At 31.2% G+C, this 14282-nt stretch overlaps 3 protein-coding genes across 3 annotated transcripts in view; 2 read left to right on the top strand and 1 right to left on the bottom strand.

The window, feature by feature from the left end:
* Positions 1-1439: 1439 nt before the first annotated feature.
* Positions 1440-2647, bottom strand: LOC106677021 (putative transferase CAF17 homolog, mitochondrial). The gene has a single exon (XM_014415088.2). The coding sequence runs from the start codon at positions 2462-2464 to the stop codon at positions 1451-1453; it is 1014 nt and encodes a 337-aa protein (XP_014270574.1). The 5' UTR covers positions 2465-2647; the 3' UTR covers positions 1440-1450.
* Positions 2648-4296: 1649 nt separating this feature from the next.
* Positions 4297-8568, top strand: wol (Dolichyl-phosphate beta-glucosyltransferase wollknaeuel). Its single transcript, XM_014415404.3, has 7 exons — positions 4297-4456; positions 4536-4707; positions 4840-5048; positions 5113-5221; positions 5502-5745; positions 5989-6074; positions 8312-8568. The coding sequence occupies exons 1-7, from the start codon at positions 4388-4390 to the stop codon at positions 8416-8418; spliced, it is 996 nt and encodes a 331-aa protein (XP_014270890.1). The 5' UTR covers positions 4297-4387; the 3' UTR covers positions 8419-8568.
* Positions 8569-8617: 49 nt separating this feature from the next.
* Positions 8618-14282, top strand: part of LOC106677509 (uncharacterized) — a 14127-nt gene continuing 8462 nt past the window's right edge. Inside the window, exons 1-2 of the mRNA XM_014415530.2 lie at positions 8618-8753; positions 12868-12997. Coding sequence (XP_014271016.1) covers positions 8647-8753; positions 12868-12997 — 237 coding nt within the window. The 5' untranslated portion in view covers positions 8618-8646. The remainder of the gene's footprint in view (positions 8754-12867; positions 12998-14282) is intronic.

The following is a 14282-nucleotide window of genomic DNA, read 5'->3' as shown; positions in this document are numbered from 1 at the left end:
TATCTTCCTTTTATGTAGAGCTATTTTACATTTATGTTTGATTTCAGCAGATTTTAAATTTCAACTTTAAAATTAATACATTAATTAACTATTCCATGTTCACTAAAAATATGAAGATGGTCAGGGTTGCGGTCAAAAAAAACAAAAATAGTTAACTATTTATTTTCCCACATTTTGCCCCTCTTTGTACGGCTTCAGGGCTAAAAGGATACAAAAACAACTAAAACATTTTGAAATATTAAGATAATAAGATGCAAAAAGGTAAATTAAGGTAGGGTTAATATTATGTGAAAATAAATTAGTATTAATGTAAAATAAAGATGGGGCGAAATTTCGGAAAATAAATAATTATTAACTATTTTTGTTCTTTTTGACCGCAACCCTGACTCTTCTTCATATTTAAAATTAAAATGATTATGATAGCCCGAAAAATGGGCCAAACCTTTGGTTCCTCATTTTGTGGGGGACCCACTAAATAGATTCAAGGTGCTGGGTCAGCTTGTGGCACAATGTTGGTAAGATGAGGCCTTAACTTTCCTGGTTTCAATCATGCGGCAACTTGTTCTACTGCTATTATTTTCTCAAAAACATGTTGCCTTTAAAATTTTCAATAATGGACTGAGAAAGACTCCACAAGAAAGTAGTTTCTTTATTGATAATAATTTTTTCAATTTGAATAATTCCTGATATAATTATGTAATATAAGTATATAATATTGGTGGAATCGTAGACTATTTATTATATATTTAGAATTGAAATATATCCTATTTTATATCTAAATAAAAAAAATTATATTTAATTTCTACTTCATACTAATGAAATATAAAGTATCTATATTGACGGAAGATAGTCGGGGTGGTGGTCAATAAAGGTATCAAAATAGTAAAATAAAACTATTTATTGTTAACCAACATTCTCCCTTGTTCCTACAATATAAGTTTAAATATTCTTTGCTCCCTAAAGAGGCAGACACATCATCCCCCAAAATGTACAAGATTAGAATAAATATGTTGTATTTCTATTCTATGTTTTTGACTTTTAGGCAATTATAATTTTTATATTTTATATTTTCTCTTCAAAATCGGAGAGGACTGACTATGAATATTTCAAGGGTACATTACCAATTCATTAATTGAAATTAAACTAACTGATCTCTTAATGAAAACAAAAACATAGAGTACGATATTGTGACAGCTATGAGTAAATGGGGAATAATTCATTTTAGGAAGTAAACATTTTAATCATACTGTCCATTTCCTATATAAATGATTCATATAGGAAAAGGTGATTTTCTTAATTGTTTAGTCAAATTTTCCAATACTTTCATCAAAAGCCACAAATTAGTTTAACTTTTAACTAAAACTGTAATCATAAAAGATAATTTTAAAAATAAATCAGTTAATAACAGTAATAGGATAGGAGGAAGCATTAGGTACAAATAATCAATAAATTATTTTTTTATTTTGACATATGTTTGCTCTACAGTTTCTTCAGGCCACCAACCTGGAATATAAGATCTTGCCATAAAATTAATTATTTTTAAAGATTTAGATTCTATTGTTTCGGATACACGCATCAACCCAATACCATTCACACCTTTAACAGTCCTAACTTTTCCGATGGGTGACTTTCTAGTAATATTAGGATCTTCGATAGGTGTATTTATTGGAATACCGAGTGCCTCAGACTCAAAAATAAGAGGCATTAACCGTTTCCTAATTACACCAGTATGAAATGATCTTGCAGTCAGTTCTTGTCCAATGTAACATCCCTTGTTAAAAGATACACCATTAAGGTAATCACAGTTCATTTCAAGAGGAAAACTTTGTTCGAAGAGAAGTTCGTCAATGCCTTCACCAATGCCTAATTTATATCGGCATAGTGTATACAAATCACTTTTAGGCAAATTAGGTATTTCATCACCTTCTTTGGCAATAATACGGTAACCTAACAAATTAGTTCGAGGGTCGGGTGTAATCATTAAATTTTTATCAACAGCATTCATATCAAATGTCTCGGTAGAAGAAACTTTTGCCTCATTTGAATTATCAACAAGCTTAGGATTGTAAATACACCATACATTCAATTCAGAAGCTAGAGAGATTGCAATTTTTTTTCTGAGCTTATACATATTTAGATGTTTGATTAATTGGTGCATAGCTTGAGAATCACACTCCAACAGGAAGGTATCTTTCTCTTTAGCAGGGTAGATAATCGAGTCAAATAAAATCCGCCCCCTATTGTTTAAAAACATGGTGTACATTGAAGAAGAGATATTATTGACATCATTAGTGACCAAACCTTGCAAAAAGTTAGAAGATTCTTCTCCAGACAATCTTACAATTTTTCGATGATTGAGTTCTTCCAAACGAAAATCGGTTTTACTGTGGTTGTATCTGCAACTGAGCAAAATACTTCTTTTGATATAGCCTAAAAATGTACATGAAACTGGGTATCTCAACATTATCCTTAATTTAAAATCAAAATATTAACAGAATCTTCCAAATTATTATATCATAATTACTTTCATCCAATTATATTATAAACAATAGAGCAACTTAAGCTATAATCAAGAAATGTCAAGTAAATCACGATTAGCTTAAATTGTCTACTACTTTAAAATTAACTATTAAGTATACACTTTCACCATTGATCACGAGCGACTAAGTCTATAAGGGCAAAGAGAAGCACAAATAGTCTTGACTAATCCGTCCAGTTTGGTCATCAATGAAACTAATTCACTTTTTTTTTTCTCTCCTTTCTGTGGTTTTAATTATAATATTAGTCATCAAATTAATTTTAGATGATTTTGTTAAAATTAAAATAATTATTAAAACAATGAGTGTAAAAACCACTGCAGTGATTTTTTAAATTATTCAAGTTATTTTTAATGAGTAAATAGTTGTCCGTGAATTATATATGATTGAGGTACGGTCAGTGAAGAACACAAATAAGCAAAATTCTGAATTATTAGTGCCAGCGTCACCAGACCTTCAATTTCAGGTGGTATGGACCCATGTCCCAACACCGAGTTACTGACAGTTAATCAGTTATTGGATGTTGGGCCCTGGCTTTAGACGCCCTGATAAAGGCCTGCAATTCCGGCCGAAACGTTTGCTCTAATGAATAAGTTTTTACTTACTTGTGTTCTTCATTGACCGCATTCCCAATCATCTTTTCCTATTATGTTTTTATTTATTAATTTGAGGTTGAGTATCCTTGTGTACTCCAAATAGGGCAAGAAGAACACACATCTCAAAAGTAACCAACCTATTATATGCAGAGTGTAAAGAACGAAATTTATTCTATGGGTTTTCAAAATTTCAACTCATTCAGGTGTACTATTTTTGTGTATCACTACAAGATTCATCGCTGGAACAAACTTAACAATAACCCTGTATTTTCTGACTAACTTACAATACGATTTGACTTTGTGAATGGTTTTTGTCAGATCCGGACGGTGATGAATGATGATGGAATTCGGATTAACGAACTAATTCTTAATTCAATGAAGTAACAGAAATTAACCAGCCAGGTCATGAAAAGAGTCTGTTATCTCGCAAAAGATCATATAGCATTCCTTAATGGGTTATATGCTGTTTCTCGTGTTCTTTGTAGATCAGAAGACTACTCCATCGATGTTCGTTAAATACAAACATAACGTCTATTTATATAGTATCTCAATCAAAATGCACATATACAAGATTACAGATAACGTGATTCTTCTGATTATTTCTCAATTAGTCCTTCAAATTTGATAATATTTTATACAGCAAGTTGAAGATGTTTTTGAAGTGCATAATTGGCTACAGTTCACTCCCTAAAAATATTTTCGTGAACCTTATAATTTACGGACAAAGTTACAATTTATAATATTTAGTAATTTACAGTCAGCCAGATCATGAAAAGAGTGTGTAATTTCGCAAAAGATCATATAGCATTCCTTAATGGGTAGTATGCCGTTTCTCGCATTCAATAGGAACAGTTGATGATGGATATTAGAACTTATCAGAGCACATATTTGTATTTGATAGTGTTTATCGAGGTTGCTATAAATTTGAAATTCAACATTGTTTCTGTAGTTTAGGTTTTTTTCGTTGAGCCACTGAGAATAACTTGAACTTAAAGAGAGACAAGCGAGTTAAATGTTTATTATGATTTTTAAATGTCATTAAACACATAATATACAACTTTTTGTGAAGAACAGTTCTATCAACAAAAGTTAAACAAAATCAATAGTCACTGTCATTTTTTTAAGAAGATCGTCTTAGCCAAGAATACAGTTTATGAAACCTTACCTCTTTGAAACCATTATTCGATGAGTTTACGTGGATTTCTTATCTAGTATAACAATGTAGAATATAGAATTCTATTGCTATTAGTAAAGATGAGTTTTGACCTCTGGAACATAGTCCTTGCTACTTTTACTACTTTTTACTTTGCATTGGGTTTAAGCGTGTGTATTTTTAATTTATTTGATTTAACTGTCACTTTCATTATTCACAAATTATTTGTCAATTCATTTTCATTTCTAGTTGTTATACGTGTACTTTGGAGCTACACCATACCCTATCATAAAACGTTCAAAGAGAGAACATTATTTCTATGATGCTGTGAGTTCTCACATTATACCCTTCCCATCCCTCAAAGATTCTCCAACCATTACTTTGAGTGTAATTGTACCAGCTTACAATGAGGAAAAACGATGTAAGCAGGTTTGAAATTAGTAATGTATTTTGATTGGATTGTATTTCCTCAAAGTTATTTAATATTTGAGTAAAATGTTTATGAATCTCATTTCACTGGTTTCATTATTTTATGTATTATTCCATATAACAGTGTCAACTATGTTGGATGAATGCCTTGACTTCTTGGAAGATAGATGCAAAGAAATACCAGGTTTCTCTTATGAAGTCATAATAGTTAGTGATGGTAGCACAGACAAAACGCCACTTCTTGCATGGTTATATGCGAAGAACTTCGGATCTGAAAAAGTTCGACTTCTAGACTTGAAACCTAACCGTGGTAAAGGAGGAGCAGTTCGTCTGGTAAGTTTGTCGTCAGTTCATTATTTGTGACTTTTTATTATGACTTATATTAATATTATTTTAGGGTGTGTTTAGTGCTAGAGGATCTGTTATTCTTTTCGCTGACGCTGATGGTGCTACTAAATTTTCTGATATTACAAAGTTGGAGAAAAGCCTTCTTCAGATCACTAAATGTATGTTCAATACAATTGGCACTTTTCCATATATTTTATTTGAATAAAGTTTTTACTTTTTTATTTTTGTTTGTGGTTATTCAACAATTTTGAACAAGTTATGAAAAATTTATATTTTGTAACTAAAAATAATAAGCTTTACTTTATTGAATCATTGTTTATAAAACACAGTTACTAGATGATTGCTTAATAGCTTAATAAATTATATGATATGTTAAATTATCTCTAAAATTAAAAACATTTGTATGACTGAATTATTTTTTTAATTTTCTATGAACAGGTGACTATACTAAGAATCCTGAGAAAGCTGCAGACTTACATGCAGTGATATGTGGTTCTCGATCTCACTTAGAAGAAGAATCTATAGCAAATAGATCTTTCTGTCGCGTTTTTCTAATGCATGGATTCCATTTTCTGGTTTGGCTACTTACAGTTAGGTCTATTAGAGATACGCAATGTGGATTTAAACTATTCACTCGTAAAACTGCAAAGTGTCTCTTTTCGAACATTCATGTCGAAAGATGGTAAGGGATATAATTTATGACAATGATGCATTAATTGTTCAAGTCAGTATTATCTTGTTCTATAGTACTTCTTCAAGTTAGTATTATCTTGTACTGTATTACTTATTAAGAAATACAATTATTTTTTAATACCTCTTTTCTATTTATTATAAATATTCTCAAAAGACGTTAATAACTTCTTTGATCGATTTTAATAATTTTTCATATAATATGTATTTTTTCATATGATAAACAATTTTTCAGGGCATTTGATGTAGAACTTCTATATTTAGCTGAGCTACTTAAAATACCAACTTCTGAAATTGCTGTGAATTGGACTGAGATTGATGGTAAATACGATAGATAAAGATTGTTTTGTATCATATAAAATTTAATTGAAAACCCCATGGTGGTATAGTATATAATTTGCTTTATATAATATTATTCAATACCTCATTTTAATCACCATAAATATTGTTAGCATCTTCCTAAACCGTTTTCTAAAATTTCTTGCTATTTTTCTTTTTTTTTTTTTATCATTTCCCCAAATACTTTTCTTAGTTTCGATAATTAAGGCGTTCGATCATAAAACATGGCCACTGACAAAATGAAAACTTGTGGGAAATCGATTGTTAAGTTTTGAGAATAATATTTGGTACTTAGCTCCAACAAGAATCTCAATTTGTAATGCCCAATTAATTTGAGTGTATTAAAATATAAAATTTTTACTTTATAAAACTTTTTGGATATAAGAACAAATAATAGTGGTACTTGCAGATACCATGTTTTTCATCCAAATATAAGTTCCTGTAAGCTTATTATGTGTCAGATACCATGTTTTAACATATTTACATCAACATATTTTAACATGATAGTAGTTTCACTGCTGCTACATATACTATCTAACTATCGCACAAGACCCAGTGTGACAATGCTTCAATGACAGACCTAATTGGAACAGATACCATCCTCACTTTCACATAGTCACCTTAACCTTTTTATTCTACAGAATGTAACGAAGCATTCGTAAATTGACTTTAAATTACATATTTTACCAAATCCACTTATCACATACTTTTATTTATTTATTTATTTTTTCGGCCACGACTCCCATTGGAGTCCTATACTGCCTAACCATGGTTGGGGGTCAAAGTTCTTCATTTTGTGGGACCACCACTCAATGAAAAAGTCAACTTCCCAGGCCGGATTCGAACCGGCACCGCCACTTATCACATAGACAATAGACATCAAATTGGTAAGACTGTGTCTTAACCACTGAGCTATGGGCGGCCCTATACTTGACTCGTTATTGAAGAAATAAAATTTAAAAATCTATTTTCAAAACAGGTCAAGAAGTACTGTCATTTTTTCTTATCTGATTTGCTTGTACTTATACAAAAAACCATTGTTCAAGTCTTCAGCATATCCATCACCAAAAGAGTGATCGTCATAACTATTACTGTTATTTAAAATTTTGGATTTAATTTTCTTATCTTTAAGAAAAAACTGCATCATGAAACCATATGTGTCTGTTATTATGTTTTACCTCTGCCTATCACCATAACTTAATACCAATTAATATTAACCTGTGGAATCAGAATTTACCAAAAACTTTAATTCACAACTATGAAACTAATAGCTCAAATTGCCATGGTTACGACTCTTATTCATGAATGAATCATTGATAAATAAATATCATATCCATGGCAATTTTAGCTATTAGTTTCATAGTTGCCCAACTCTGCCTTGGAAAATGTTGTTAATGGTAATAATAAAGGTTTAGCATACAAGATTTGCAGGTTCGATGCCAATACCACCAATGTCATTGTCTACATATATTTGTCCAAACCCAAATCTATTAAATCATTCTTAACCCAATCCTCCCATCTATGTTTCGATCTACCCCTCTGACGTTTACCCGTCGGTTTAGTGTGTATTAACATTTTAAGGATCTGTTTGTTACTAAGTCCCAGAATCTTATGTGCCCTTCTTATTCACTGCAATGCTATAACTAGAATTATATTTATTGGGTGCAGTTCCCACAATTCACCATTGTATAGCCTTTTAAATTCTCTGGTTAACTCATCCTTTCTCAGTCTGAATGTTTTATGTAATATTTTATTTTCTAAAACCTTAAGGTGCTGTACTTTCCTTAGACTCAGAGGCCAATATTATAATAATTAAACAGGGGCAAAGATTAGTTTCCTAGGATTGCAATTTTTTTCTTTTCTTTGTTCTTGATTTATAATGTGAAATTTTATTTGAAAATGAAGCATTTTCAATAATGTAAAAATAAAAATCTATTTTAAAGTATAATATATGAGGGATTTTAAAAGGATTAAATCAATTTTTTATTTTTCCAAAATTTGATTATCGATTTGATTCAGATAAAGTTTTTGCATTGAAATCAGGCTGAACCTTCTTCTTAATAAGAATGAATGACTTGTTTGAATTTATTATATCAATGGAAAAATCAGAGAATTGAAATTAGGATTTTGTTAATAGATGCCTCATAACCTCAGTATAATCTCTTTAAAAAAATAATTATTATTTTTGTGTTTATTTGTAATTTTGTTTTCGCTTTTAGGTTCCAAAATTGTGCCAATTTTTAGCTGGCTTCAAATGGGAAAAGACCTTTTTCTGATATGGTTCAGGTATAGAATTGGAGCATGGAAGATTTCAGAACTGCCTTAAAAACATATATACATATAAGAAAAATAAAGTCACTATTTATTAAGACTTTCATGAATTTAATTAGTTTTGTAAATTTTTAACATTCATTGTTGTCATAATTATCATGTGATATATTATTTTAATTAAAATTGTCTACATTCCTGAACAAGTTATTATATTTTACAATACTTTTCCCGTATATATGCTGTTGCACATGCATTCTTATGTAATACAGATTGCTTAGTAACAATGGACGATAAAGAAGAAGAGTTTTATTTTGGAGTAAAGAGAAAAAACAATCCCGATGCCCCCAAGTCAACATATGCTGAAGATTATATAAAAGTATCTGTGAAGAGGTATTAGTAGCAATTAAGTAAATATTATTAATCATATCCACTGCTTTAACATCAAGTCATTTGTGATTAACATTTTTTAATTTATTTACAGACATGTTTATTTACGAAACCAATATTAAAACATTGGTTTGTAATAATACAATATTTACAATCTCGACCTAAAGATTCCTGAGCCCACTCTTTCCCCTACACATGAGGGGTAGAGTATGGCCCTTCGAGATCTCAGTGTAGCCCTTTTACCGCTTCACTGGTAATCAGCTTGTGGAGGCTGAGTTAGTGCGCTAAACCCACAATCACTCTACATGAGCGAAGCATCTGGTCATTGCCAGAACTCCAATTGTCAATTTTATTTTAAAAAAGGCCTCTTGGCTGTTTCAACCTTTGTGGTGGATTGTAAGGATTGAACCAAAGGATTAGGATGATCAGAAAGGTTTATATGGAATTTTGAGAATTAGGTTGTTTTGAGGTCAAGGCATATACTTTTCTTAAACATTGGCTCTAATTTTATTTTAAAAAATTAGATTGAATCAAAGGAACCAATTTTTAATAATTGTTGTAATACAAAATACACCCAAATTACTACATTCCTCCCTCCCCCCCCCCAAGAAATATATATATTTATGATGCTTTATCATCAATTGGTACAACTCTTCAATGGTTCCAGGCCTCCCTTCTCATATTTCAATTAAGTGTAGTTATCTAGTTTCTAACACCAAGTAGATTCCTTGAATCTTGTTTTATACTGAAAGAAGACAGTTGACCGTATGAAGAAGGTTGTCGGAAGATAGTCCGGGTGGCATTCAATGTAGGTATTAAAATTGTAAAAAAAAGTCGGGTTAACAATAAATAGTTTTATTTTGATACCTTCATTGACCACCATCCGGGCTATATTTCTAAAACAGAATCTTGTTTTAAATCATCAGCCCATCTTTTACTAAAATTATCCTGTTCGACTGAAAATAAAAAATGATTTTTATCGTTTTTTAAAAGACCATTTTTAGCCTAAGAAAAAAAAAATGTACTGATTTATCTCTAAAAACAAAAAGAAATCAATGTAAAATAAAAAAAAAATTCAAATCATCATGAGACCAACTTCATTTATTTTGAACCATGTAACTTTAAGAAAACGATTAAATAATCAAATGCAATCAAGAACTTTATAATTCACACAAATTTCATTTTATATATCAACAATAAATTTTATCCATGGATTTCCAACAATGTATATTGTATACTCAGACCGCTAGGTATGAATTGATCTTCAAGTGAAGATAAAATTTTACTGCTATCTTAACAACCATGAAAATATAAAAACATTTATTTTCTCCTTTAGTTAAGTTTAAAATTTTATATTTGATATTTATTCTGTTTTTAGTACTGCTAAACAATGAGATATGGTTAATTATTTGAAATAATAACAATTAAAGATGTTTAGAGTATTTTTTTTAATAGCCCTGTCAACAGAGATAGGAAAAATTTATTTATAGTAGATACTGATAGCTAAAATTACCATGGCAACAACCCTTATTTATGAATGAACCATTGATGGGTAAATATTGTATCCATGGCAACAACCCTTATTTATGAATGAACCATTGATGGGTAAATATTGTATCCATGGCAATTTGAGCTATTAGTTTCTGCTTTCTAATTTTTGCACATCTCTGCCTATAAATACTATTTGAATGAGGATAAAACTCAGACTATGTAATTTGACATTGTTCTGATTAGTTTAATCAAAATGGTTTGAAACATTTTTCGTATAACTGGTAAATATGTAAAATAAATTATGTACATTAAATGTGCAATTTCCCGTTTTAAAGCTAATAATAGTACAAGAGTCAGGGTGATAAAAGGGAGTTATTTCTGTCCAATTTTTGATTACTTTAATGAAAACTATGTATAATTACTAGTCTAAATTGATGAGTCTGCCAAGTATAGGTATGGATAATATGAAATAGCATCTCTTTCAAAACGTTAAGAAAAATTTATTTTTCATTTGGAGCTCTATAACTTTAAAAATACCAACACTAGAACATCTAAGAGAGCATCATTTAAAGTAGAGTAAGTTTTCTAAATTATTGGACCTAATAGAGCTATTTACGTTTAATAATTCCGGAGATATAGCTTTTTAAAAATAACATTTCAAAAATATTGCACTGAAAAATCATTTATTTGATTATTTTTAGTATATATATTATTTGAATTTATTTTTAGAAAACTTTATCTCAACAATTATTCGACGTATAGACGTCTATAAGCACTCAAATAAAAGCTATTTAAATGTACTATAAAGTAGTTTATGGCCTTAGGAGTATTATATAGATTATCTTCGTAGCAGTAGTAGTTTTTATGGTACTTCTAAAAATGTTATCCCAACAACAAGAAATTAAAATTTAGTTAAATTATTTTCGAAAATATACAAAACTACTACTCCTACGAAGATAAACGTTATTAACTACTTTATACTACATTCAACTTTCTTTCATTTGAGTGCTGGCAGACTTCTGTACATCTTATGGTTTCTGAGATATATTTTCATAAATCAAAATTTTTTGTCTGAACAACTAGAAATCAACATTTTGTGAATTTTTTTTGTTGAATACCATTTGCATTAATGTTGAAGACTAAATATCTCATATTAAAGGTTAAGAAGTGTACTGTTTTATTTGCCAAATTTTGCTCTTTATTTTCGTTCTTCTATAAGTGTGTGTGCATGGGCGTAGGCACGACTCTCCCCTAGACACTTGGGACCCAAGAAAGAAAATATTGGACTTATTTGACAGATGATTTCTTTATGGAAACATACTATAATTAGGAAGGTAACATTGTGTGCGTGTGTGGACTGAAGTTTGTTCTCCCTTGGCGAAATCCTGCCTACGCCCTATGTGTGCATTATTTTACTACGTATGTATTGGGTCATTTCATATGAAACGTCTGTCTTTATTACTTCAGTAATTCAAAGTTGAGATTATTAGACTTCAGCAGTTTTCGTTTATCTTTACTGATTATAATTAGCCGTTAATAATCCTATCTTTTTTTCTAGTATTTATTATCATTCCAATTTATTACACACTGCTTAGTATGCCGTCAAATATGACAATGGACACGCGCGAGAGTGTTGTAACGTACGGACCATTCACCTGAGGTTTGAACATTTTTAGCTGCTGATAGATTTGGATAACCAACCCATAAGAAGAACTCCACCAGCAATTGACGACGATGAAATTAGGCTTACTGTGGAAGAAAACCCTTACCAAACAGTTAAAGGACTTGCAACACAACCGAATACAAGTGTGTAGACAGTTTCTCCACACTTATAGTCTATTGATAAAGTAAAAAAGATAGATCTGTGGGCTCCTCATGAGCTTAATGAGCGGCAGCAGCTTAAAAGTTGTCATTTCTCGAAAGGATAATCACGTGCGAAGAGAAGTTGATAGTATATTACAAGAGTCATGGTCAGATAAATGGTTATATATCGGCGACAGACTAGACACATGCTAAAACCAAATTTGCATCCAAAACTATTGGTTTCCGTGTGGTGGCCATAACAGGAATAATTCATTTCTTATTTATACCCAGAGGTAAAACTATCACATCCACATTGTACTGCATATATATTGACAAATCAAAAACGTCTTAAAAAACAACAACCTACATTGGTTGGTGGAAGGGACCCATACTCTTACACGACAACGCCAGACCTCATGTTTCTAAACGAGAAACTATACGAGCTGTGTTACGAAGTCCTTCCACACTCACTTAATTCGCCAAACTTACCTCCGACAGATTTCCATCAGTTTAGAAATTTAGACAACTTCCTTAAAAGTAAAATTTTTGAAAAAGATTCTCAGGTCAAAAACACATTTTGTTCACCAAACTCTAAATATTTCAGTTATGAAAAAATGATTACACATTGGGGAAAATTTATAGAAAATGAGGGTAAATATTTTGAATAAAAATGTTATCATTTCATAAAATTGTTTTATTAAATAACTTTTCCTGTGAAAACAGACACTTAATATGAAACGACCCAATAATAATGATAATATTGAGCTGACCATAACTCTGTCCTTTATAAGAGCTTTACCTAAAGACAAACCATGTATTTCAGGCCAGACCTTATTGTACATAAACCAGATTTCCCTGATATAGTAGCTGGGCCATTTATTGATCCGCTTCTACCGGATTCAAAAATTTCCGATGAAACGGAATGGGAAAAGGCAGATGAAGTTTATAAAAGAGTATGTAATTACGATTATATGCAGTGTATAATTTTAAAAAAAAGTTTTATCAAATTCAAGATTTCAAAAGACTGTAAATATTTTGATCCTTTTTAATGCTTACCAATACTTAATAACCCCTTTAGGGCATTCTCTAAGCTTTTTGAATCCCATTCGACTTCTTCAAAAAAAGCCTCAGATTTGTTTCAAAGCAGAAACGTGACAATGTTCTACGAAATTCTCGTAATGTGTTAAGGCATTACTCAAAAAATTTCAGAGCCGCTGAAGCAACTCCTGACCAGCGCTCTGCGCGGCAGAATTTAGCACTGGAGATACGACATTGGAAAGGAAGAAGGGCTCCAGACGAACATTAATGGATATTGATGAGATTCTCCAGGAAGCTGTTGACTCAAATCCGTCCACAAGTACTCGCGAACTTGCCAGGGAGTGTGGTGTGTCGAAAGATACTGTCAGTCGCCATCTACTCTTTTAGGAAAGGTGATAAAGAGCAATCGACTGATCCCTCATGAACTTACTCCTCAGCAATCAGTAATCACATCCCGTCGAACTAAAGAAAGGCTTAAAGAACTTCATGGGTTCGAACTGCCTCATCTAGTGCACCATATAGTCCAGACCTCGCACCATCGGATTACTACTTGTTTCGACCCATGACCCATTTCCTTCAAGGGGAAAAAAATGATAGTTTTGCGGAAGTTGAAATTGCGGTCCAAGAGTTCTTTAACAGCCATCCCAAAGAATGGTCTCAACGAGGGATCAAGCAATTGGTTAGCAGAGGGCTAATGATGGTGGATATCAATGGACAATGCTTTGAGTATTAATTGTATTTTATATCAAAGAAATAATAATACAAATATTTGGTTGGAAAACGGTCATTTTATACACCCTATTACTTTTATGAAATTTATTGTAAGATCCCTGATTAGCCGTGTTTTATAAATAAAAGGATCATGGCCCGGACGCGGTCAAAAAGGAACTCAAATAGTAAAAAACTATTTAGTAAGTGCCAAGGTTTCGTACCGCTTTGTAGGGATTCATCTGGGCTACTAAGAAGATACAAAAATATTGTAAAAAGCGTAAGCGTATAAGATGATAAGAAATAAAAAGTAAACTAAAGGTCTAAAACATTAGGGGTATTCATGATGTTGTGTTAAATGTAAAATGTTTTACCATGTTAAATGTTATAACTATAAGATTGTGAGCAGCCCTATTTGAAGTCATGTTAAACGTTAAATGCATAAGAGCCCCTAGCGGATTTTCTCAGCAACTTGTTGTATAAGCCTTTATG

Source organism: Halyomorpha halys, unplaced genomic scaffold (genome assembly GCF_000696795.3).
Source record: "Halyomorpha halys isolate HHAL.00 unplaced genomic scaffold, Hhal_1.1 Scaffold1.1, whole genome shotgun sequence".
Classification (NCBI taxonomy): Eukaryota; Metazoa; Arthropoda; class Insecta; order Hemiptera; family Pentatomidae; genus Halyomorpha; species Halyomorpha halys.
The sequence above is the reverse complement of the archived record's forward strand: the minus strand, read 5'-3'. Positions and strand labels throughout refer to the sequence as shown.